This window comes from Apus apus, chromosome 2, assembly GCF_020740795.1.
Source record: "Apus apus isolate bApuApu2 chromosome 2, bApuApu2.pri.cur, whole genome shotgun sequence".
Taxonomy (NCBI): Eukaryota; Metazoa; Chordata; class Aves; order Apodiformes; family Apodidae; genus Apus; species Apus apus.
The window spans coordinates 51,037,839-51,062,906 of record NC_067283.1 but is presented as its reverse complement, the minus strand read 5'-3'; the positions used below and the strand labels follow the sequence as shown (position 1 = coordinate 51,062,906).

Here is a 25,068-nt window from a genome sequence, read left to right as displayed (position 1 = left end):
GGGACCGGACCGGGCGGGGCGGGGGAAGGGAAGGGAAGGAAGGTGCGGGGCCCGCCCGGCGCTCCAGGCCCGGCGCCTCGTCCCGCCCCCGCTTCCTGCTTCCCCCGCTCCTCCCGCCGAGCGAAGCGGGCAGGCGGGGCCGCGGCGGCGCCCTCTGCCGGCGGGAGGCGGGCGCGGCAGCCTGGAGGCCGCGGGGCAGCCCGGGCCGGGCCGGGCCTCCTCCCGCCCTTCGCCCTCGGTTCCTCCCGCGGGAGGAGGCAGCGGGCGGGCAGCTGGGGCGCCGTGTCGGCCCCGCGCGGGAGCTGCAGGGCCAGCCGAGCGGGGAGAGGGAGCAAACGAGGTTGTAGAGGCGCAAGAGAAGGTCGACGGCAGGCGGCAGCGGGGTGTCGGCGGCTGAGCCGCCGGAGGGAAGCACAGCCGGGGTGGGGGGGGGTTGGGGCGTCGGGGCAGCGGATCGGCACGTTCAAGGAGTGATGCGAAAAGGTACCTCAAGAATAGAGCGCACAACTAGGAGTCGGTTGGCAGAGGTTGACTTTTTTAATGCTAGCAACTTGCTTATTCGTAGGCCTCATCGAAAACAATTATTAAAATACACATGTGAGCACACACGGCGGTAATACGGTCATTGCAATTATCTAACAAGGATCCGGAGGCCTTGAAGTTCCAGAACTTAGCAATGAAAGCTTTCTTAAAATCTAAAACCGGCTAATAAAAACAGAGGGAGTGGGTGTCTCTCACCCTCTTACGGCCACAGCCGGGTGCCCCTTGTCTCCTCTCTCAACTTGGAAGGAGTGATGGCTTGAGCAGATGTCCCTGCTGGAGAGGAGAAGGTCCAGCACATCTGGGGAACGTGTACAGGAGCCTCTCCGACCAAAGATGGGACCAGGCTTTTCTAGAATAAAGTGGGTTGACTGCTGTCCTCTTAACTCTTTAGCTGTACCTCTAAAATCTCTCATGGGAGAATAAAAGGAAAACTGGGAAAAGCCAAGAAGGCCCTTTTCTCACCAAACAAACTCGTTTATCTGTTAGTTCTTACTTTATCTCCATTCCAGGCTTGGTTGTGGCTCTGAGTTCTTCGACACCAGGGAGCAGTTGGTGTTATAAACATCAGCTTGGCTGGCTGTTCGTACTGTCAAGGTTGTTACCAGCTCAGAGCTTGCTAGGCCCTTTCTTTTCCCGTGGGAATCTTTCCACTCCAGGCCTAGGGCTGTAAAACCGAGAGACAGAGCGATTGAATCATAAAGGGAAACTGAGGCAGGCACACTGAGAGATGGAGAGTCCTGCTACACAGAGGTGAGGTTTGCCTGCCCCTTGAGCAATCGCCCCCTGAGGCTTGTGGAGCCTCAAGCCTGTGCCAGGAGAGAAGCAGCAGGGGTGAGGGAGGCAGGAGGAGTCTGAAGACTGAAGGCTGGTCCACAGGAAAGGAAAATCCTAAGGACAAGCAAATTTTTAACAGCTAAAAAGTGATTTTTTTTTTAATTATTTTTTTTTTTCCCTTTGAAAAAGTGCAAGAGCTGCTTTATCTTGGGAAGTTGGTGAGCGACAAGACCAGTAGTCCTTCCCAGGCATTTTATACTGTTTTTATACAGGACAAGTTTAATCTGAGCATTATAGAAAGCAAGAAACAGAAATTACAGGAATTTCTCAGCCTAGAAATGTAAACAGTCTCTAAGCATCCACACCTCTTTGTTTTACCCTCACCACTCACCTGCTGCTTGCCTGGTGCATTCGCTGTGCCCCCCTGTCTCACCATCTCTCCAACACCACTGCTCTGTCATTCAGAGATCTGAGGCTTTGAAGTGGCCCCTCAGATTCTCATCTCCTGTAAAGACCCAGGGCAGAGTCAAACTACAGTCTCCCATAAATTTGTTATACTAATGACATAAATTTCTGTTACATTAATAACATTCATGTAATAAATTATCTGGAATAAATGCTTCTGTTGTTATATGGGAAGATCATGACATTGGTCAGTCCACTTGGCTGTGTTAGGATGGAAGAGCATTGCTCCCTTTACTCAGTACTGAGAAACTGGCAAACTTTCAAATCAAATGTAAACTCTGACTTCTGTTGTCTGATTATTTTTTCTTCCTGCAAAAGGTGCCTTTAACAATAGTATTAAGCAGAACATGGGTAATACTTCCCTTTGACACCCATTATTTTCTTCATGTAAATTCTGGTGTTGCAAACGACACACGCTGGATTGATTCACTTAGGAATGCAGCGTAAGTGCCTGCAAGAGGACACTGCACTCCAGCTGAAGGCTTTCACCAGTATTCCTGTCCTTGTGCTTTGATTCTCCCTCCCACGCACTGATGGATAAAGCGCCCGCCCCCTCCCTCCAGTGTTAAATGAGCCTCAGGTGGACGACGGGGGAGTGGAGAAGTAGCAGCTGCCTGTCATAAAGAGGGTGAGCTGAGGATTTGTTTAGTTCTTGCTGGGCTGTAAGCAACAGCATGGACCTTAGTTTTGAGAGGCTCTAATGGGGCCCGAATAGCTTGCATTTTGTAGGGTTTTGTTGTTTGGGTTTTTTTTCTTTCTTCTTCCCTATATTGCTCTCAAAGCTCAAAATAATTCTGGGAGCTTTGGCCTGGGAGAGTGAGGGGAATCTGTAGGCTTTTTGTGCTTACAAGAGCTGGTCGTTCTAGATGGAAACTGAAGAGGGCTCCAGTGTTCCTGAAAGTTTTCTGATGCTCTAGGCTGAACTGTGTGGTAGTTTGTAACAGGTCTTCATATTTTTTTTTAATATTTTTTTTTTCTGTAACTTTGACATGTTTATATTCTGTGAAGAGCTGAGCTTTTATTCTTCTGCACAGTCACTAGTTCTTCTGTGTTCTCGGGTTTCTTTTATTCTTTCTTGTAAACTATCACTTGCATGAGTTGGAATGGATTTAATTTAAGTGTATTAGTTCACTCAGGAAATGAGTAGGTGTGGGAGGAAGTTATGTCTTGTCAATTTTGTATGGCTTTGAATGTCAATTTATGTGTAAGGATTTTGCTTCTTTTTGTTACCTAGCATTTATTTTTTTTATGTGTAGGAAGCATAGTGTCACTGAAATATTTGTTAGCTGTCCTTCTTAGGTGTTACCAAGTAAAAATCCTGAGTTAATAGAGCTTTTCTTGTGATCTCAAACACAACATGTGTTGGCATCAAGATGTGTTTTTCTTCACTAAGCAGCAGGCTTCTGATCGTACGAAGCCTTCTATTGCTTTTCTTTTTTTGAGGCCTCTTGCTCAAGGCCACTTGACTGGAGGCGGTTTTTAACTGGTTGGAATACTGCTGTTGTGGTTGTCACAAAGCTTGCTTAGCAAAGGACAACTAAAACCTTTGACCTTGATAGTAATGTCAGTTTGCTCCTTCCTGTTTGGAAGACAATTCTTTTCTGGAAAGATCTGGTTTCATTGAACTGGGAGGAGAATGTCTGCTGAATTCTGACAGAACACAAAAACCATTAAGTAATGCAGTTTTAAAAGCGGTTAATACTGGTCATTTATCTCTTTCAGTGTATAAACAAAAAATGAATACTGCCTCACCTTCAGAAGGTGGATCATACTCCACAAACCAGAACAGACCCTTTTTTTATGCACAGCCAACAGCACAACAGCCTTTTCCAAGTCCATGGTACCTCAGTCATGCATACAATCCGTACTGCGTACCTGCTTCAGGTAAGGTACAGGAGAGCTGTTTGTGGTGGCTTTGCTTATAAACTTACTGCTAGATTGTGTATCTGTGTTAACAAGCTCCTTGGGAGTTTAAGGTAGAATTAATGTAATATTTTAGTTGTCTAAGTGTAGTTTGAAGGTGTAGCATCTGTTTCTGGAGAATGGAAACTAAGCAAAATAATATGAAATGGTTATCCTAAAAGAAACAGAGCTCTTGAGTGTGCCTGACAATCAGCATGATTTGCATATATGTATGCATGTATTATAGGTATAGATAAATATAAACAATCCACACAGAAACAATATTGTTAAATACATCTTGTAATTGGTATACCTATGTTAACTTCTACCTGGAGCTGTCTTTTTCAAGGACTATACTATAACATAGTCCATAAAATAGCACAAAAAAACCCAAAAAAAACAAAACAAACAAACAAAAAAAAACCACAAAACCCAAAAAACACAAACAAAAAACAAACAGAAAGCTGATTTGGCATATGTTCCAAAGAATAAAATCAAACTCTGCTTTAAGTGTAGCTGTCCAGATAAGCTGTTCCATAACAAGAAACTCTCTGGATTTCTGTAACAAATTTGCTTCCAAACATTGACAGGTGGAGTGTTCTGCGTCTCTGTGTTTCTGGTATTATTGCTGTCCTTGTGTATGCAAGCAAGTATTAATCAGAATGACTTCAGAAAGAAGATATATTTGCCTTTTTTTTTTTTTTATATCCCCAATGTCTAGGCTTCCGAGGTGGAAATCCATATTTTCCATTTTATTCTGTTGCGCTCCATGAGTACCCTGGATTTTTTGTTTCACAGCATCCAATGCATGCAAGAATTAACAGAAGGCCTTATTTTAATGCTCCCCCACCTTCCCCTATGTTTTATCATGCAACAAGATTTAGACACTACAGTACCTCTGGGAAAAAAATGGAGACAAAAGAAACACAGACTGATCCTAGACAGCCTGAAAACAAGCAAAAAAAGCATCAGGATATCCGTAAAGAAACGAAAGGTTGTGATGCAGGAAATATGGCCTGTGTTTCTTCTGGTATAGGAACAGAGACCGAAAGTATTTCAGAGAAACAAGATTCATCTGGATCTTCCATTGTAGTAGACAGAGAGTTTTCTAACAAGAGCCCTTCCAGCTCTACGCAGTATAGAAATCTTCCTACTGGAAGCTATGCCTTTGAGAAGGAAGAAGTGAGGATAGAATATGGAAATGGCTCTCCAGCTATTCAACTGTGGAAGTCCTTTAAAGAAACTATCCCTTTGTATGATGTGGCAGGTGGTAAACCAGTCCCAGAGAATATAGTGCAGCGTGACTTATTTTCTGTTAGCTCATGTGAAGGAATGATATATGGCCCTCATGAAAGGGAGAAAAGGGTGCCAGGAGCTTACTTAGATGAGAGAAAAGCTGTTCTCACATCAAAACAGGATGTTGAAACTGAGCAAGAAAAAGGAGGCCATAAAAATGAAGTGAAGCTGGATGCAGAAAAGCAGCTGAATACAAATCAGGGGGCAAAATCTCCTCCAGGTGAAGCTGTGGCAGTGCAAATGGCAGAGCTGGCAAGATCTGTTAGCATAGATGACCCAGCATTAAGACAGGATGTGGCAGCAGCTAGGAAATCTGGCTCTAAAAAACCTACAGGCTCAAAAAATTCTCAAGAAGAGCCCAGCTCTAGTCAACAAGCAGGACTACTTCCATCTAGTATGGAGGTAATGAGTGACTTGAGTTTTCAGCAGAAAAAGCTGAATCTAAGCCACAGTGCAACCAATGAAAGTCAAACAGATAAAAGTATTTGGTGTGATGAATCGATTGAGAAGTACGTTCCCTCTAGCAGTTGGCTGGCTTGTTTGGACAGTATGGACACAAACTACAACTACAATGTTTGTTTGCCACAAAGGAAACGTCCAAGTGTACTCAGTCTTTCTTCTGATGACATGTCCTCTAGAGAGGAAGGCTCATCAACTGATAATGCCCCAGTGTCTTATTTTGTTCCTGACTATGTGCTTCAGAAAAGCATGTATACTTTCCAGAAAAGTACAGAGGGCTTAGAGAAAGAGAAAATTAAAAGTGGTGGGTCCCTTAATGAGGATGAAGTTGTAAGAAGGGAGCAGATGAACAGCTTGAATGACCAAGATGTCAAAAACTCTTCAACTGTGAAGATTAAAGAGGCTTCCAGTAAAGGTAGAAAGCTGAGACCCCTTCCCAGATCATCTAGTAGGAAAAAAATCAATTCCCTCAAGAAAAAAGCAGTTAAGAGTTTTTCAGATGTTGAGGACTCGGAAGAATACTCTGTGAGGGGAGAAGAGGAGGATGAAGATGGAGAGGATGAGGATGGTGAGGATGACATGGATGAAATTGAATATTTCTTTCAAGAAGCCACTCCGTATGGAATCTTGGCACCTAGTAATGGAAATTTCTACCAAGTTGGGCAGAGGCTACTTTGGAAGCCACCTAAAAATGCTATACCTGCTCAATTCATTAGCTGGCCTGCTCAAGAGAAAATAAAAACTAGGAGTGGGCTAGGTGAAAACATTGGTGTAGTTTACAAGCCAAAGGAGAAAGGACAAGATGAAGTTGTATACAGTAACTATGGGTATTATGGAAGAAAGAGGCCTATGACAAGGAAAGAAGGACTGGAACATCAGCAAATGCTACGGAAATTCCTGGGAGGTAAGCTAATTGCTGAGGACAAAGTGCTACTTAATACAACACACAAACACTTAATTGCAGTTGCAAACTGTAGTTTGAACCAGGGAGATGACTGGAGAATGTTGTAGCTTCAGGTTTGGCTTAGACCCAGAAGTCCTGCAGAATAACTGTTTTTGAGGCAGGGGAGTTTTGCTGCAATTTGTTGTTGGTTTTTTTTTTTACCCCATTACATAAGGATTCTGCATCTTCATAATCAGCAGAGAATTTTGGAGAAACTCTCCTGTGAGTTAGATTTGATGTCATTAACTTTGACATTAGTGGCAGTTATTCATTTGAAAAATGTAAGGTAATTTAACTACACATTTACTGTTCTTTAATAATGCCTTGGAAGCTTGGCATTTAAATGTATACATTCTGACCTTCCCATCACAGACCTATATTTGGTGGATTAAACAGCATTAAATTAATTGTAATCTGGTGGCTATACCCTGTGTGACTCCTCAGCAGAAGAGGAGTCAAACCTTTAGGTTTTTTTATTGTAGCTGCCACTCTTGTACTGTTAACAACAAAAGTTTTGCTGTATTTTCATAAAGTGTGAAACTGTATTAAATTTTATCTAGAAAAGAACATTTAATCAAAGGTGTAGATATTGGTACAAGTCAGATTAATCTGAACGGAGAATAAGCTGAGTTATCAGGGTTCATAATTGTTTATGCAGGTACTTCAGTACATGGCTGCTGTTTAATACAGTCTTGGATCATGAAAGACATCTAAAACGGTGGTCTACTTCAAATTGTGGCCAGCAGATCAAGAGAGGTGATTCTGCCTCTCTACTCTGCCCTGGTGAGACCTTACCTGAAATACTATGTCCAAGTCTGGAGCCCCCAACACAAAGGTGTGGACCTGTTGGAACATGTCCAGAGGAGGGTCATGAAAATGATCTGAGGGCTGGAGCACCTCTCTTATGAGGACAGGCTGTGGGAGTTGGGGTTGTTCAGCCTGAAGAAGAGAAGGCTCCAGGGGGACCTCATAGCAGCCTTCCAGTACCTGAAGGGGCCTACAGGAAAGCTGGGGAGGGTTTTTTTTACAGGGGCTTGTAGTGATAGGACAAGGGTAATGGCTTTAAACTGAAAGAGGACAGATTTAGGTTAGACATCAGGAGGAGATTCTTTAGTGTGAGGATACTGAGGCACTCAAACAGGTTGCCCAGAGAAGTTGTGGAAGCTCCATCCCTGGAGGTGTTCAAGGCCAGGCTGGATTGGGCTTTGAGCAACCTGCTCTAGTGGGAAGTGCCCCTGCCCATGCAGGGGAGGTGGAACTCGATCTCTAGGGGTCCCTTCCAGCTCTAACCATTCTAATAACAGACTTAGTGTTTCATTATCTTTCTACAAAGCAGCTTGTAATTTTGGTCAATGTGGTCTCCAGAAAGCAATGTCTTTATTTTAATAGACTCTTACATTTAGATTCTGTAGCTAACTTTGCATTCTGACTGGTGAGTCCAACAGTATATTAACTTTAGCAAAACTACTGACTTGAAATCAACTTTTTCTTTTTTTAACTAGGAAGGTTTTTAAGGGAGAACATGGGGATACCACCTGAAGAGTATTGGATTAGAAGTGGTGCTAAACCCAAATTTGCCAGCCAAATACATGGCAGTCTGTCTCCCCAAGCCAAAAGCAAAGAGCAAGGTACAACTTATTTCCTCAATGTTTTTCTGTTCTTAAGGAATATTCAAAAGGATATTATATAAAAGGATATGATACAAACCAGCACATTTAGGATATTTGGGTATTTGAAGATAAAACTAATTTTCATTGTTCTGATACTGATAAAATATATGCTTTTCAAATTCAAACATGAGAATAAGGATCCATTATAGGTACTTTTTTTTTAAAAGGCATCCTGGGAAATCAAAACATCAAATGCTTTGTTGTGGCCATGTAAAGCTCTTATTTGTTCAAAGTGGCTACTGCCATAAACTGTAGTATTAATGCTTTACCCAGATTATGCTTCTATTGAGTGCACAAGCTGTGGTAGTTCCTAATCTTCAACAGTAGAACATGTATAGGAAGTCATGTGTGATAGCTACATAGGCCAATTTCAGAGAAGCTAGCATGAATCAACTGTTGCTCCAGTACTGCTAAAAGGCATCTGGGTGCAAATCATCTTGATGTGGTTAAGGAAAAGATTAACAAATCAGTTATTCTAATGAAGAAAAAGGTCAGGTAGTTTTCATATCTTTTCCTTCCTGAAGCAGAATACTTTTTCTTTACAGTTCAGGTCTACTTGGAGTTCAGTTCTGTTTCTAGATGCTCTTCAAGGGTGTTTCTTAGTGTAGCTGCAGCTGGAACAACTGCAGCATTTCTTATAGTCTGAGTATTGCTACTCTCCTGGGTCACATGCTTTCAAGGATCAGTCTATCAAATAGTGGAGTAAAGTTATCTTCAGAACAGACTGACGTGCTTCCCTTCAGCTCAGTGATAATATACATCGGGTTTTCTGTATCAACAGCCCTATAGGCTATGCTTTAGAGTGTTTTCCTTAGAGTTTTCTCTCTGCAATGTTTTTCTGTTTGAGTATGTCAGGGTTTGAGATTTGCCTCCTGCATTGGAAGCTTTCTATCCTTTCTATCCCTGGACTTCTTCAAAATGTTGTCTTTAGTTTTGTACTGGCCTGCTCTATAGAAGTTGAAAAGCCTTTACTTTAGCAGCACTATTCTTGGCTCCTTACAACAACAACAAAAAAAAGTAGTTGTAAAATAGTTCTATTAACTTCGACTTTCAGTGTGTCCCTTCTACCTTTTCTTATGACTTGATAGACTTTCCCTCTATGACTTCTTAGGTGGTGCAGCATACTGAGGATGTCTGGCCTTTTGGTATTCACTGCTTTTTCTTCTGCCCCTTCCAGCATATGTACTTTGAAGAAGCTATCACATTCAGTGTTAGGAAGCAGGACTCTATTTTCTGAGTGCTGTTCATAGAATCATGCTAATGAATGCCTCAGAAGTGCTAGTAAAATTACCTGTTTTTTAAAATGTCACTTTTGAACTGGCTTTTTCAAATTAAATTCAAATGCCCTGCAAGGAATGGGGTTTGGCTAAACAAGATATGTTGCTGTAGCAGTAATGTCATATGCTAAATTTGACATTTTGATCTGTGTACCTAACTGAAAAAGTCCAAAGAATTGAGGCTTTTTAAGACAATGGGTGAGCTTTGTCACTTGGACAGCTATCAGCTAGGTTGGAACACTTGAAAAGTGAACTAGAGCAGAATTAGCCAACTCACTGTGTTGGTTTTTTTTTGTCACATTAACACCTATCCAAGTTATGACTTAAAATACAATGTGTCCAGAATTAGTTAGATGGAGATTAAATATTGTAGACATGCAAGATGGGGAGGTTGTAGTCAGGTGGGAGTTGGGCTCTTCTCCCAGGCAGCTAGTGACAGAATGGGAAGGCATGGCCTGAAGCTGTGCCAGGGAGGGTTTAGGTTGGATATTAGGAAGCATCTTCTCACAGAGAGGGTGATTAGACATTGGAATGGACTACCCAGGGAAGTGGTGGAGTCACCATGCCTGGAGGCGTTTAATGAAAGACTGGATGTGCCCTGGTCTAGCTGTTGTGGTGGTCTTAGGTCATAGGCTGGATTTGATGATCTCAGAGGTCTTTTCCAGCCTCAATAACTCTATGATTCTACGACTGTTCCTTGATATATGTAATGCCAGTAAAATGGGCACATAGAAGGAAGGGAGGAAGAGGAACACTACAAAGCAGTAGGGGAAAGCCAAGATAAATTTGCTGTAAGACCATGCTTTGTAGAAATAACACCAGTCTTATCTTGCTCTTTAGGGTGCCCACTTTTGGTTAAACCAAAGAAAAGAATAGGCAAGCCACCTTCAAAACGCAGAGACACGAGATGTGAGGTGGAAGAAGTGTGGGAGATGCCTAAAGGCTGTGTACGCAAAGGTTGGTATACAGTGACCAGCTACAAAAATGACCATTACAAGGATTTTTTTTTTTTCATTATTGTCTCAGGGACTAATGGTTCTTGGTTTGAACTGCAAGGATATTGGATAGCTTGTGAAATAATACTAGATGCTATGTTAGCAGACAAGATGAGAAAAAAGGCAAGCTGAACTTTGAACACTTACCTTGCTTGCATACCATTGTAGCTTTGACCAGGTTAGGTTCCTTCCCTTTATTTAAGGGAAAGGGGGAAGTAGGGGGTGGGGAGTGGGGAACCACTAAAACCCATTATTTTAGACTAGTTGCTCTTCAAACTGTTCTTTTTTAAAACTGTTGGCTTCTGTGTCATTTTGCAGTATATCTTTTTTTTTGAAGCTATAGGTCTGTCTCAACCAAAGTATTGTAATTTGATGCAACACAAATGCATATAGATAATTCTTTATAGAGTAGGACCTTCTGGCTACCTTGGAGGAAGATGGGAAAGACAAGGAGGGTAAAAATCACATTAAATAGGTTCAGTAACAAATATGCTTTTGTGCATTTGTGGAAGAATCTGAAGAGTTTATAAATTGAGAAGGGTCAGTGCATACAAGGAGCTACCTAAAAGACCCGCATTCCTTCTGGAAAAGAACGATTTGGCATAGTAAAGCTAACCTGAATATTCAGTCATTAATTCAAGTACAGGAGTTTATGATCATCTCTCTTTCATTTATGAAACTGAGGATTACAGGTTTATGTATTTTGGAAACAAAATCTTAGACTGAAGTATCTTATTAGTAAGAATTTGCATTAGCATTGAAGTCAGATTATTTGAACATCAGTGTTAAACGTTTAAATTGTTGATCCTTCTTTTGTAAAAGCATCCAGAAAAACTTGCATCATCCCAAAATACTTCTGTTTGCCCCAGAAATAGTTGTTGTTTCTTGGATGGATTCAATAATGTTGTTACAAGAGCACACTGAAAATATGCTGCAAGTTTTGTATGTGACTCTTATCCATTGGACTGCAGAATAACCCAGTGTAATGTCATTTCTACAGAATTTATACTTGCTGGGAAGTGGAGTATATAGTTCTAATATCAATCATCAGTGTCCTTTTCCACAATAGGAATTGCGGACACTGATGTCTGGTCTTTCTTTAGAAACAAATTGACATGTTATTTGGAGGGACAATGCATACCCTAATATATTTTTTTCCTTTAGGACGTGTAACAAGGAAGTCCCTCTGTAAGAGAAGATAACTGCAAATACTGGGGCAGGAGGGGGAAAAAGTTATCAGAGGTTTGCATAAATCCAAAATTCAATTATTATTCTCTTGTGTATTTTGTAAGTTGCTGTGCTCTCTTAAGGGGTATGAAGTAGCACTGTAGACTGAGGACACTAATAAAATGGAACACTGAAGCCACCTTTTTACAATTAGCACAACCACTATTTAAATAATAAATTTAATAGAATTGCACTTTGTGACTGCTTGTATTCCATCTATACATACTAGCAAAAAAGCTTGTGATAGAGATGTATGTGCATCAATACTATTACTGCATACTGTTTGCTGATGCCCTGTTCTTAAGCTCTGCAGGACTGTGAAGCCTGTCAGTGTCATATCATAGTCAGTTTGTCTGTATGGTGTGGAAATAGGTACAAGAGTCTCTTCCATCAGCTGGATTTTTGGCTGATTTGGTTCTGTCAAAGTGTATGGGAATATAGTTTAAGCTGTATCAAGCCGAGTACTGACTTGAAGTTTCATGTTTAAGGACTAAAACTAAAGCACTGAGTTGATGTGATGATTCCATCTCCTTCCCTTCTTTTTCTATGGAGTCTTTTAACAGTCTTCTGTGGAGCCCCTGAGCTGGAGAGGTGGACTTTGAAGGTGAAATGGAAGTTTTTACAATGGTAGTGTGCCCTGTTTCCTGACTTCTCACTGATTACTTGTATTATAGTTGATCTTGTCCTTGGCAACTCACTATGGAAAAGTCTCTTTACAGAACCAAGGTGATAAAACTAGGTGTCTTCTGAGCCATCTCATGAATAATGGAAACAGACTGATCTAGATGAGGTGGATAGTTCAAAAATGAGTGATCTTGTTCATGTCTATGAAAGCTAGTATCACCATGTGAGAAGAATAAACATGATACCACCATTTTTTGATTATTCCCAAATAAACTGGTAGTGTGAGAAAGATAAGAGAAACTCTCTACAAATTTTTTTCTTAAATGTGGTGTGGACAGACAGAACTTGTCTTCTGCCTCCTCTCCCAGTGTTCTCTGCCCTGGAATAACCTTCATGGATAAAAGTAGTGTTTTCTATGACTGCATTAGAGTTCTGTGCCTAGCAATTACTAGTTTGACCTGTAACTGCAGCTCTTTTCCCTCAGAGAAGAGTGTTGAGGTTTCCCTACTCAACTGATCCTTGATTTTTCTCTGGTTTTAATAGCACTTGCTTACTTGTTAGAGCTACTGTAATTGTAGCCTTTACTCCAAGCTGCTAGGGGATCAGCATCCATACTGAGATGCTAAGTTTTTTTCCTCTCTACCCTAAGCACTACATGAAAATAAGGAATACAAATTCTTATTTGGCTTTTGTGCTGCATAAAACTTCTGTTCCACCAAAGAATAAAATGAGGGACAGAATTACTTGAGCATGGAGCTTTCTAATACTCTGGAAAATGTAGGACTGCTCTCTTGAATATCTAATACAGGAATCTGCTGCTCATAGAGAGGGATAGACTTTATTCTGATGGAAAGAATGAGTTTCAAAGAATCAGTTTTCAGCTGAAGGCTACAAGTGATGACCTAAGAGTAATCCTCAGCTATCATTGAGACCTCTTAGGTAAAGATAGACTTTTTCCCTGAAATTGAGTGGAGCTTTGGGATCGAATTGAAGCCAATTCTGCTGACATGCTTAATTTTGTCTTTTGGTGCTTATCTGATAAAGTAATATTCATGATCTCATAGTTAGATGGCACTCTGCTTTTCAGCAATGGCTAGTATTCCACAGGAACTCACAAGATCGTGCTAGTTATCCTTTCATGGGTCTTGCACTCGTCAGTGCTTTCTACAGAGGTGGCAGAAGCAATTTAAGGCCTGATGATGCAACTTCCACAAATATGTGAGGGAATAGCAGTAGGACTGTTTAGACAGCTCATTATCTGAAAAGAAAAATGGTTAAATTAAATGCTTATTTTTTTTTTTAGTGTGCCAGTGCTATGGATCCACACCAATGCTTAAAGTAGTATGCATGTTCTACTGCTGCAGAGACACTTCTTAGATAATGTTATATATGGTGTACTCTGTTCCACAGTACTTAGTCCGGTGACCTTAAAGCTAAATTTTCTGCTTGTTTTTTTCTTTCTTCACTCAGTAGCATGGAGGCTTTGTGGACTACATCTACTGGCTTACAACTATATTTGATGTTGCAGTGGGTAAAATGGCCATGCTTCAGAAAGGTTGTGAAGTACAAATTGCATTTTTTAAGGCTGTGAACTAAAGCCTGGGCTCTCTTTATTCAGCCAGGTAACTAGCCCCAGTGGTATTTGAGCTTTAATTTGTTACAGATGCACATACGTGTCAACTTTTGTTACCACTGAAGCTAGATTGCCCAGTGATGAGTAACTGCAGTGTGGGCAGTATTACAAGCTTGTAACTGTAGCAGTACTGCATTGCCTTGGAAGCTTGCGCATGCTTTCTGCAGCATCTACTGAAGGGCAGCTGAAGAATCTATTTGCTGCTTGGCATGCCAGTAGCAAACCTTAGAGGCCTCTGAGACTGCCAAGCTGGGAGCTTCATTTGGACAGATTCACTGTCTGTGACTCAGAATTTCTAAATCATTGTAGCTGACTAAAACCTCTGTTGCAAAGTGGGTGTGGTGTAATGGCTGGTGGAGCTAGTGGGTTATGTTGGCTTGCCAGGTTTCAATTCTCTAATTTTCCCAATGCCCTGTTTTCTGCCTTATCTTGGAAAATATTAGTGATTTTTCTATTAAAATCAAACAGCAGAAGACAGGAGCCAGTGGCAAAACCCACTCATTACATGCTAACTGTACCAAAGTAAAGCAAATACATTGTTTTAAAAAATCATCAGATTCCCTGTCTCACTGCCACTGGCCATCTGAATTAACGAGACTGTCAACCCCAAGGGATTTCATGGCCAACGAAGCAAGACAGAGGTCAGTATTTTTGCCGAAGTAATGTGAGAAGAATGACTGAGTATCAAGATAAACAGACCTGAGACCGGAAGAGCTCTATTGCCTATGAGGCATGCTGGAGCTGCATTTCACACTCATGCAGGTTCACAGGACTATACAAATACTCCTGTCTACATATTTCTAAGCTATCTAGTCTCTTATATGCCAGATTTGGCACTATTTAAAATGCCAAATGGTGAAATGAATCGTGCTTCTCAGCATTCTAGCACTGGCTGCCAGTCAGCACTACTTAGAATCTTACTCTATTGAAAATTTTAGCTTTTAACTTCAAAACGGGCTCTACTTCTATGAATTCCAGTGGAGAACTACTAAAATCTTCATGTATGAGATATGATAGAGAACTATAAAACTGGTAATGATCCACTGAAAATGAATAGGAAGTAACTGTTCATATGCCTTCCATTATGACAACTAGGGTGTATAAAAATAAAACATGCAGGGAGCAGTTTGAAAGCAAATCATGTTTCTTCAGCAATTGTTAATCCCTGGGGCTCCTTGCTAAAGGAGACTGCAAAGCTTGAAAGAAGTGACTGAATGTAAAGAAAAAAAAAAGCCTATATCCAAGGCTACTACATACTAAAATAGATCCTATATTACAAAGCATCTGCACTACAAGCAGTACAGGCCGAGACAGCATTCTGGTGAAATAATGGAAATAATACTACTAGAGTTTGCTCTGCTTTATTGTGCAGGCACCCACTACTGACCATGAGTAGGAAAAGATACTGGGTTAAACAGACCCTTAGTCTGGTAAAGAACACTGACTTGGTATCTCAAAACAAACTTTTAAACTGCATTTGATGTAAGTTGGAGGATGGCCTTTTACAGTATTTTTCTTGATTGTTCAACTAGTAAACCCTGGTAGGTAACTGGGAATGACCCATTAGCAAGGAATGGGATGACGAACTAAGAAAAAATTGAGTTTGTTTTTATTGATTCTTTAGAAGAATCTGATAGCAAAAGCTGAAATAACTGAAGAAATCTTTAGGTTAGCTCTGCTCTAGACAAACTTGAGTGAGAATTCTTTTGGAATGCATTGGGTGAATACTGGCTGTAGCTGCCAGCATATGCCCAACATTCATCAATGCTATAAACACAAGGATGTTCTCAGCACCAAATGTGGCAATACACACAACCACACCATCACAAATGTCCTCATGCTATTTCAGCTGTTAAATCTTTGTTGATGGTGCTGATACACAGAACTGTCAGGAGACACCAGTAAATCCCATCACAAGGACATTTACAAAGTAATACTGGAGGATAAAACAATTCCATGTTCAAGCTCTGAGAATAAGATAATTTATTTTAAGTAGACCTTCACTACTTTGTTTTTCCCCAGAACATATTGTGAATGACTGGCAAGGAATGGGTGTTTATTTTTACTAAATGACTTAGGTAGGAAGGGGAAAACACAGTGTATACTTTACCCTGTCTTATTTTCTACAGCTTTCAAGAGAGTAGTCTTAAATGCATTTTAGTCTGTGGTTCCTTGATTTTTGCTGTTAATGCTCACTCTACTGTTAGAAATTTCTCATGCCTTTTTTTCTCAATATAAGTATAAACACAGAGCTTAAGTTCTATGTGTCTTTCACAGTGCTCTCAAAGCACATCTTTCTTCCTCTTTTAGTACAGTACCAATATACATCATCTGGCTCCTCAAATCACAGCTTTTTATCACTGTACCTTGATGTTTCATACAGATATGCTTGTTCCAGTGCAGTTTGCTGTTATCCCAATGTTTCTAATCAAGTCTGCCTTGCAAGCTTCTTTAAAATAAAAGTGTGGTCAGTTCACAAGATTAATTAAGTACACAACTTACTCTTCTTCCTGCTTACACGTTCTTTGCTACTGTTCTGTGGCTTACATGCATGTAGATGAAAACCATTTTGAAGGCCTTGCTCATTTATGTTCTTGTGGGAAGATTCATAAGATATTACTACATTAAATAATTCTAGGGAACATAAGAAATAAGTTGGAGTTTACTTCCCCAAGCCTTTTTAAAAGGAAAACTCAAATGTATTAAAACAACTGATACTGAAATGTATGTAGAAATTAATCTTTTTCATTTCTAATGTGAACACCTCCCTTTTTAAATAACTAAAAACACTACCTCTTTACAATGAGTTGAACATCTAGCATCATTACACTTGGCTCCTACGCCTATGGCTTGAAGAAAACTTTAGGTATTACAGAGCTGTGTGTATTAATGGTGATGATGTTGAGATTTTGCTACACACAAAAAACCCCAAGTCTTGCTGACACTACAGTTTTGTCTTGGAAGTAAACCCCCTTGATTAACTTTTTTTCCCCCTTCAGCAGTGCTCTTTATTTCCCTAGTTGTCATTACTAGGGTAAGTACAATGAACTTCAGCACATAGGCAGTATGCAGAGAAAAAAAAAATACAGTACAACCTGCTTATTGTAAGCACTGTAAGTGAACAGTCAGTGCTCTGCACAGTACAAACTGAAGTCCCCTTACAATGAGGCATTGTATATAATAAAATAACTTCATGGAGAAAAGACACTTCAATAGACAGTCTGCTGAATTCTGCAGATTTGTTGGTGACAGCTTGGTAGTTGCCACTTTCTGCTAATAGTCACACACGGCAATGCAGAGGCCCAGGTTGACCAGGACGGATGACCATTAGCACACGTTTTACAGTACAAAGATATGGTTGATTGAGTATTGTTTAATGCAGCTCTCTCTCCTTTCTGGCTGCAGCACTGCAGAATGGCAGGAAAGGCCAGCCACTGTAGGATGCTCTATGTACCCATCTGCACGTTCTGAGTTTAATGAAGCCCTTTCTGGTGGTTTCTTCCTCATTCTTTGGATCTTTCCTTGCGTTTCACAAGTAGAGGTCAACCAGCATGCAGCAGATGACTGCTGTCAGTCAGATTCTGACTTCTCATTAGATTTAGATGATTTTCGCTTTCTTTTTTTCTTCTTTTTCTTTTCTTTTTTTTTTTTTTCCTTCTTCCTCTTTTTTTTCTTGTGTTTATCTCTACATTCTGAGGAAGTGGAGCTGCTGCTATCTTCATCTTCCTCATCACTGTTATCTTCTGAGGTAGAGTCCTCCAGGAGCTGCTTCAGTTGCTGTATTCTAAGTTAAAAAAATGTAAATGAGAATTCTTTCTAGCTCTCCTCTACCTGTAACAGTTTATTCTAGCTTTCAACTATTTCCTTTCTCATTTGAGAAATGGAAGCTGCACACAAAGGGCAGGGGAACACTCCCTCTCTTGCTGAATTACACTTGCGAGTTTTCACAAACCACCAAAATACCTCTTTTGAGATGATGAGCAGATGCTCTCTTCTTAGGGACTTTCCATCCCATGGGATATCAAAGACAGATTATTGGCCAATATTTATGTGTGCAAAATAAGGAGGCAAGAGCTATGTCCAGACCACCACAAGAAATTCTATGCTTATCCATGCACAGATGCATATGGGAATTACAATATGACATTCATGGCCCTGCTGGTACAGAGATGATGCCAGTGAGGCTCACAGAGTAGTCTCTACTTTAGATGCAGAGATATTATGACAGGCATTCTTCCTTTGAACTTTCATGGATTACTGGTAAATGGGGGACAAACTACTTGCTTTTTTTTTAATTGTTTTCTTCAGTATCCTTTCCAAGGATTTGCTAACATACCTGCAGCACTACTGTACAGGTTACCTATAGTTTGTTCAGTTATCTCACTGATGCAGTTCATGTAAGAACACATCAGAGAACTCTGCTGCTTTTATATATTGAGTAATAACTTCACACGAAGAACAAAATCAAGTGCCTAGAACTAGCTTTCTGAATCCACCCCTTGAGTCTACTGAAGGCACTCTGATGTACCAAATTTTAGAAAACATCTCAGTGAAGTCAATGAAAGAAAAGGAGGAAACACTAGGAAGGGTGATTATTGAGAAAGTAGAAACACATTAATGTTTGCCAACATAAAGAAACTGCCATTAAAAATGTTCTGAGTTGGTACCAGTAGCTTGTATCAAATTTTCACCTATACATTAGTATCACGTTAGCAGAATGAAAAACAAATTGAAAAAGCAGTTTACTACAGAAATACGCTTACCTCATTTCTTTTTCATGACGTTTATTTTCCCTTATAATATCATACATTGGATCTTCATGTGCCTTTAGAAGCAGAAAACAGAAAATCCAGTGTTGATAAAGAAAAGTATTCATCACAGACTGTTGATATTTCTTAAAAAAATAAACCAAAGCAACCCAATACGAGAGACTTTCATCAAAAGATAAAATACATTTAGTGAGCTCTTAATTCACAAGTATACTCTCCCACTTAACATCCTTAATCTGAACTGTTTTTTTACTTCAGGAAAAGCTTATCTAGCTACATTAGCAGTGAAGGGGACTCTCCTTAGGTACACTACCTCTCTCCCTCTCTCATCATAGCTAACTAAGAGAACCCCCCATACATATATTATAGGAATTGCTACAGGGAACATGTAAGTTAAAAATAGAAGGAACATTTAAGTTTAAAATAATGAGCAGTGCCCTTACAGCATATTTAAAAAACTTGGATACAAAACCAGAGGAACACAGGAGCAAGGAATATAAGACAAACTGATACTGAAGTTGGAGTTGTCTTAACACGCTATGCACTACTATTACTGGTTCTTAAATCAGTTATTTTTTAATTAAACAGGCATTGCAGAATGTTGAGAAAGCAAATAGCACATCAATTTTATGTGTATTTAAGGGGAATTTGTGCCATGCAAGAATGCAGCAAAAAGATCAGGTGATCACTTCTTTTGGAAGACTGAGCAAACCAGTTAAACCAAGAAGAGGTATCAGATGCTGACTGGAGGTGGGAATTAAAATGTCAGTAGCAACTGAAAGATGCTGGGAATGCACCATCAAGATACATCAGAGATACAGCAAGAGTTTGAGGCAACAGAGAAGAAGCCTGAGGAAAAGTGAAAAGTAGAGGCAATCTGGTCACGAAAGCAGGCTGAAAGTACTTTTTACAGCAGCATTCTGATTGGACAGAGTAAGGCCAGATTGCATTTTTCAAGGACAGAAATGAGGGCTTAAGAAACAAAGTGATGAGAACTTGAAATGTAGTTTAACAATGCAGAGCAACAAGAGAAGTTAAAGAGGTCATGCAGAATGAATCTGCAGAACGGAGATGTAGCCTCACGTAGCACAAGATCAGACTTGTAGACAATGACTGGATTACAGACCTAGACAACGGGCTTCACGATGTGGTTGTTCACAGTGAGAGGGGAAGGCTTGAAGCAGCTGTAATGTGGGCAGCTCAAGCTTGACTAAACATTTTTTGTTACGTTGACATTTTAATCACAAAAGCTGAATATAATGGTTGAAACAGGTTCTTGAAGATTTCCAATTTAAATGTAAAAATTACTAATTTTCCTGTCGAAGAGTAGGTTTTCTGCAAAGTAGTCAAACATCCAACCACATCTGTAGCTTTTTCTTTATTAGGAGATTTTCGGCATCTATATTATACTAGAGACAGAGGAAAAGTCCTTAATAAAGCATCATCTAACAGGCTTCTCTTCACTTGCAAGATTAAGCATCATCAGTATTAAAAAACACAAGTGTTAGCACTACAGTATTTGTACTCACTACTCTAAATTGTTCCAATTTCTGATTGCCTTTAATAAAGAATGGGCACTCTTTGTCTCCTGTTCTGTGTCCGTAACGTTTACACCTCCAACCTTTAAAAAAACAGAAGCAAGCAGTGAATTGCACCTCTAAGCCAGACCAGAAGAAGAAAAGAACAAACAAACCAGAAAACACATTTATGCAAAATGCTTTGCATTTGTTGAAACAAATAGAGAGGTACAAGTATTATGCTGACCAATGTCGATCAATGTAACGCCCTGAGAATGCAAGGCTATTACAGCCTTCAAGGCATCGATTGCTTTTATATCAACTTGGTGCCAATCTACCTGGACCTTGTCATCTGTCCACCAGACACTCTGCCCTCCCCCACAGCAAATGGATGGCTCCAACTACATCTGGAATGTTTTCAGCCTTACACTGCATGACTTTGACTTCTTTTCCCAAAGGCATCCAAAGCCCTTTGGTTGGGGCATGTGCCAGGAATTCTCGTGCACTTTCATTGCCTGGTACATCAGGTATGCAGTCTTCTGGTTTGGTTTCATTCTCCTATGGAAAAAGATAAGGACAATGCAATCACTTTTCTTTTTTTTTAAATTTGTAAAAATTAATAGTGCCAGTGGGCAGACCTTCACTTAACATGCAACCTATTTCCCCTGTAAGTTTTCTTGTAACACAGGAAGGATCTAAAATACCTGACCCTTTTAACAGCATTAAGTAATTTTTTTATTCCCCAGTTGGAATTTTCCAGTTGGAACTTTATTGCCATATTAATTCCATTCCTTCACATTTATGCTAGTAATTAATTTCAATAAATAATATAAATTAAAACCTAACAGACAAGCAGAGATTCCTTTTTCTGCTTTATGCTAACGAGACTTAACCAAAACAGCCTTTAAAACACAAAAAATTATCTTTTAGATTAAAAGCACTAGATTATGGCTTAGGTATATACATTTGGCAAAAGTAATGATCATTATGACAGTATTTTTACACTTCAGTATTGGAGAATAATATTTAAAATATTACAAACTGAAAATCTACTTGACCATAAATGACTTCCCTCTACCCACACTATTAAATACTGCATTAAGTGCATGTGCTGAGAGGTTATGGAAGAGCTGGTGTCATCCTGTCTGATTCTGGGTATTTAACTCTGGATTCATCAAGTCCAAGAGGCTGGCTTGTAACTGAGGACCTCCGAGTTGTCCCCCAGAAGCCACCACTTCTCTCTGTAATTTATATAGGTAACATAGACACTTCAGATAAACAACTAAAAGACAGGTTGTGTGAAAATGCCTCATGATACTAAACTTTTACTGCAATATATTTACCAACCTTAATTAGCCCAGGGGGAGGTTTCTCATAGCTGGAAAGCAATAGAAATATTGTTATTCTGCAGCTTAGCACAGACAAATAAATTGAGAAAATACAGTATTTCAATGGTATAGGGTTAAAACCTTCTCCTCACATTTTCCCTTAAATTTTAATCTATCAATAATCACCTAGAATGGTATCACAACACAGATACCTGGATGCGGAGCAGACTGAGATGCAGTGTTTGTCACATCAACACATGCATCTCTTGTAAACATCCGTCAGATTCATATCCTTGTGGGAGATCAACTACTTTCATTGCACTGTTTTACACGGACGTGTGGTACATCTAACTTTGCTTCAGTCACCATAGATGCACAATGCTGTCCCCTTTCTTCTGTAGCACCCCCACTCAAGATCTCAATTTCTTCACTCCAGCACTGCTGAATCATAGAAATGCTCAGCTGAAAATGTCAAGTCAGACTGTTCCTTGCATCTATCTTTGCCAGCCAAGCCTAGTATATATGAATTTCATCTTTTCCCTGTGTATTAAACCTAAAGACAGAACCTTACTCACCAAAGTACCATCTTTCCCGATGCATTTCTCTGGGGTTAACAGCAGACGTAAGGGTTATTAAAAGCCAAATAGCAAGCAAGTGCTACACGGAGCACAAGAACTGAGAAAGCATGTGTGCTTAGGAGTTAAACACCTCGACGCTACAAAATTATTTTTAACAATAACTTTTCGAGTGCTGTTTAGCATGTTTCATAACAGCGAAACACCTTCACTTGGGAAGGAGAAAATCATGTGCTTGTGAACCTTCGTATTTTTTTTATTTCATTAAACCCGTTTCAATGAAAAAGCACAGGCCTTTTACAGCAGCTCAGGGTGCTGATGGACTCATTAAGCAGATCTCAAACCTTTCACCTTAAAGTGCTTTTTTTTTTTTTTTTTTTTAAGTCCGCTCGAGTGGAAGCCGGATGGGGAACCTCTACATCTATGCTGAAACTCCTAGACTTCTAGGAACCTGGAAGAGACTCGCTTTCCTCCCTCTGCCCCCCTCCCCAGAATGGCTAGGAAGTCACCGAAGGGCTCTGCAAGGGGGCCCGGACCTCCGCGGGGCGAGCAGCGCTGCCGGGCCCCGCTCGCCCCGGGGACACCGGCCGGGCCCACGGCTGAAGCAGGGACCCGCACGGATACACGGGCCTCGTTCTTCCCATCTGACAGGAAGGCAACGGGCCTCTGCTCTCCGCGGGGCCAGCTCCGCAGTGAAGACGAAAACACACCACAACCCCCCCCCCCCCCGCACTGGGAAACACGCCGGGGGGCGCCCGGGCAGGCCCCGAGGCCTGCGCGCCCTCCAGCCCCCCGGGCAGCCACCCCACCCCCCCGGGCAGCCTCCCCTCCTCCGCGCCTTACAAGGACTCCAGGTGCTGGAGCTTCTGGAGCTGCTGCGCCTCCTGCCTCTTCCGCTTCCTCTCATGCCGCTCCTGGGTCCTGCCGCCGCTCGCCGCGGGCTCCGGGTGGCCCTTGGCCCGCGCCTGGCTGCCCCTCGCCGCCGCTTCCTCCTCCCCCTCCTGCCCCCTCGGCGCCCTGTGGGACATGGGCCCGGCAGGCGCGGGCCCGGCGGGCGGCGAGGCGGCCACGACGGCCCCGTCGCTCCCCGCCCTCCACGCTGCGCATTTCGGTTTCACTTCCCCTGCCGGGCGGGGCGCGCACGGCCGAGCCCCGGCTTCCTGCGGCGGCTGCGCCCGGGGCTGGCGTGCGGGAGGGCCGGGTCCGCCTGCCCTGCCGCGGCCTGAGGCGCCGAGGTGCTGCCAGGTGCTGCCAGGTACCCTCGGGTGCTGTCAGGTACCCTCAGGTTCCCTCGGGTGCTGCCAGGTACCCTCAGGTTCCCTCGGGTGCTGCCACGTTCCCTTGGGTGCTGCCAGGTACCCTCAGGTGCTGCCAGGTACCCTCAGGTGCTGTCAGGTTCCCTCAGGTGCTGCCAGGTACCCTCAGGTTCCCTCAGATGCTGTCAGGTGCTGCCAGGTTCCCTCAGGTGCTGCCAGGTACCCTCAGGTTCCCTCAGGTGCTGTCAGGTGCTGCCAGGTTCCCTCAGGTGCTGCCAGGTTCCCTTGGGTGCTGCCATGTACCCTCAGGTGCCGTCAGGTGCTGCCAGGTACCCTCGGGTGCTGCCGAGGGAGGCAGCAGGGAGGGCCCCGCCACGCTGGTGCTCCCGCACCTCTTGCCCTGCTTGGGGAGGAAGAGGAGCCTGGTGGGGGGGCTCGTTGCGCCCTCCCGACACCCTTAAGGAGAACACACAGACCGAACAACCCGGCACCGCGAGGGCCCGGAGCGCGGACGCGCTGGGGCGAAGGCGGGAGGGCGAAGGGCTGGGCCCACGGGGGCTGCGGCCGAGAGGTGTGGAGGAGCAGGTGGGCCGGGGAGGAGCGGCAGGCTGGGCAGGGCGCTGGCAGCGAGGGGGTCACCCTCAGCCAGGCCTGGGGTGCAGCGGGGGATGCAGCTGAGGGGCCTCTGAGACGGGGGCAGAGAGGCCCGGTGCGCCAGGAAGGCTCCCGTTGTTGATGGAGGCCGCAGGGCCGTGCCTGCCAGAGGCCACCGTGCACGCAGGTGGAGGGAGGAGAAGGTCGGGGCTGTCTCTCGCAGCAGCCAGAAGGGCACAGGTTGGGTTGGGTTGGTTTTATTTTGGGGTTGGCGCCACAGGACGCACGTTGCTCGTGGGGCAAGGCCTGGTCACAGGCCCTGCCTGGCAGGGCTGGCTGAGGCTGTGCTGCTGTGCTGGGAGCTGCTGTGCTGGGAGCTGCCTGGCTAGCCAACGAGAAATCCCTCCTCTCTGGCGAGCTATGAGCAGCCCTAGAGAGCCGAATCTGCTCCAGAATCTTGCCGTTTCCTGCCCCAGCCATGATCTGTCTGTTGCAGGAGGAGGGACAGAGGTAGCGCAGGGCTGGGAGGGCAAAGCTCGAATTATTTTAGCTTCACGCTGAAGCTGATGGGCCCATGAGGTTTCTGGGATTTGAGTGCAACACAAAAAATGTATCTTAGAAGTCCAGGAGTTGAAGATGGGTTTAACTGATCATCTTAGCAGTTCATAAGGGTGCGTCAAAGGCAGAGGATCCTGTTTGCTGTTCAGTACTATTACAGCAACCTGTGTTTCTGAAGTACAATAAGATTAAAACAGTAATTAAAACCTTCTATCTTACAATGGCAATACCAATCTTAGGGCTTGTTTAACAATGTAATAGTGTTAAACAAGCACCACTTTAATATTGTTTGAGGTTCTACTTGGTAAAATCTTACTTGGGATGAAAGATCACATCTAATTTTCATGTGCATTCAACTAAGTGACTGCCATTGTAGCTTAATATCCCGGGAAACCCTTTTTGTCTGGTTAATTCTGTCACTGTCTTTTGCAAAGATCCAGTTCTTCTTTTAAGGTTTAAAGAAAATAATCTAGCTTTCGCGTGTCCTACCACTAACATATAATATTGATGAAGTTTTTTATTTCACATGCCAAATTTGTAGGTTTAGTGGTGCTGGAAAATATCCAGTGGCCATGCTACCACAAAACAAAACCCAGCAGCGAAGTGGCATGATCTTGCAGATATACTGTTCAAAAAAACTCCAACTTCTGCTCTTCATAAACC

At 42.4% G+C, this 25,068-nt stretch overlaps 3 protein-coding genes across 3 annotated transcripts in view; 2 read left to right on the top strand and 1 right to left on the bottom strand.

Moving 5' to 3' along the window:
- The first annotated feature begins 464 nt into the window (after nt 1-464).
- On the top strand, nt 465-11,300 carry LOC127380763 (uncharacterized). The gene is made up of 6 exons (XM_051610237.1): nt 465-483; nt 3,505-3,666; nt 4,406-6,343; nt 7,885-8,010; nt 10,170-10,286; nt 11,296-11,300. Exons 1-6 carry the CDS (start codon nt 474-476, stop codon nt 11,298-11,300), a joined length of 2,358 nt encoding a protein of 785 aa, XP_051466197.1. The 5' UTR covers nt 465-473.
- A 4,095-nt stretch (nt 11,301-15,395) lies between these two features.
- Nucleotides 15,396-23,065, bottom strand: RP9 (RP9 pre-mRNA splicing factor). Its single transcript, XM_051611874.1, has 6 exons — nt 22,841-23,065; nt 21,442-21,472; nt 20,523-20,652; nt 20,107-20,198; nt 18,572-18,633; nt 15,396-17,592 (listed from the first exon to the last, which is right to left on the bottom strand). Exons 1-6 carry the CDS (start codon nt 23,023-23,025, stop codon nt 17,379-17,381), a joined length of 714 nt encoding a protein of 237 aa, XP_051467834.1. The 5' UTR covers nt 23,026-23,065; the 3' UTR covers nt 15,396-17,378.
- Nucleotides 23,066-23,286: 221 nt separating this feature from the next.
- The window catches only part of FKBP9 (FKBP prolyl isomerase 9), a 34,660-nt gene continuing 32,878 nt past the window's right edge, over nt 23,287-25,068 (top strand). Inside the window, exon 1 of the mRNA XM_051611429.1 lies at nt 23,287-23,302. The gene's annotated coding sequence lies outside the window, so the exon portion shown is untranslated. The remainder of the gene's footprint in view (nt 23,303-25,068) is intronic.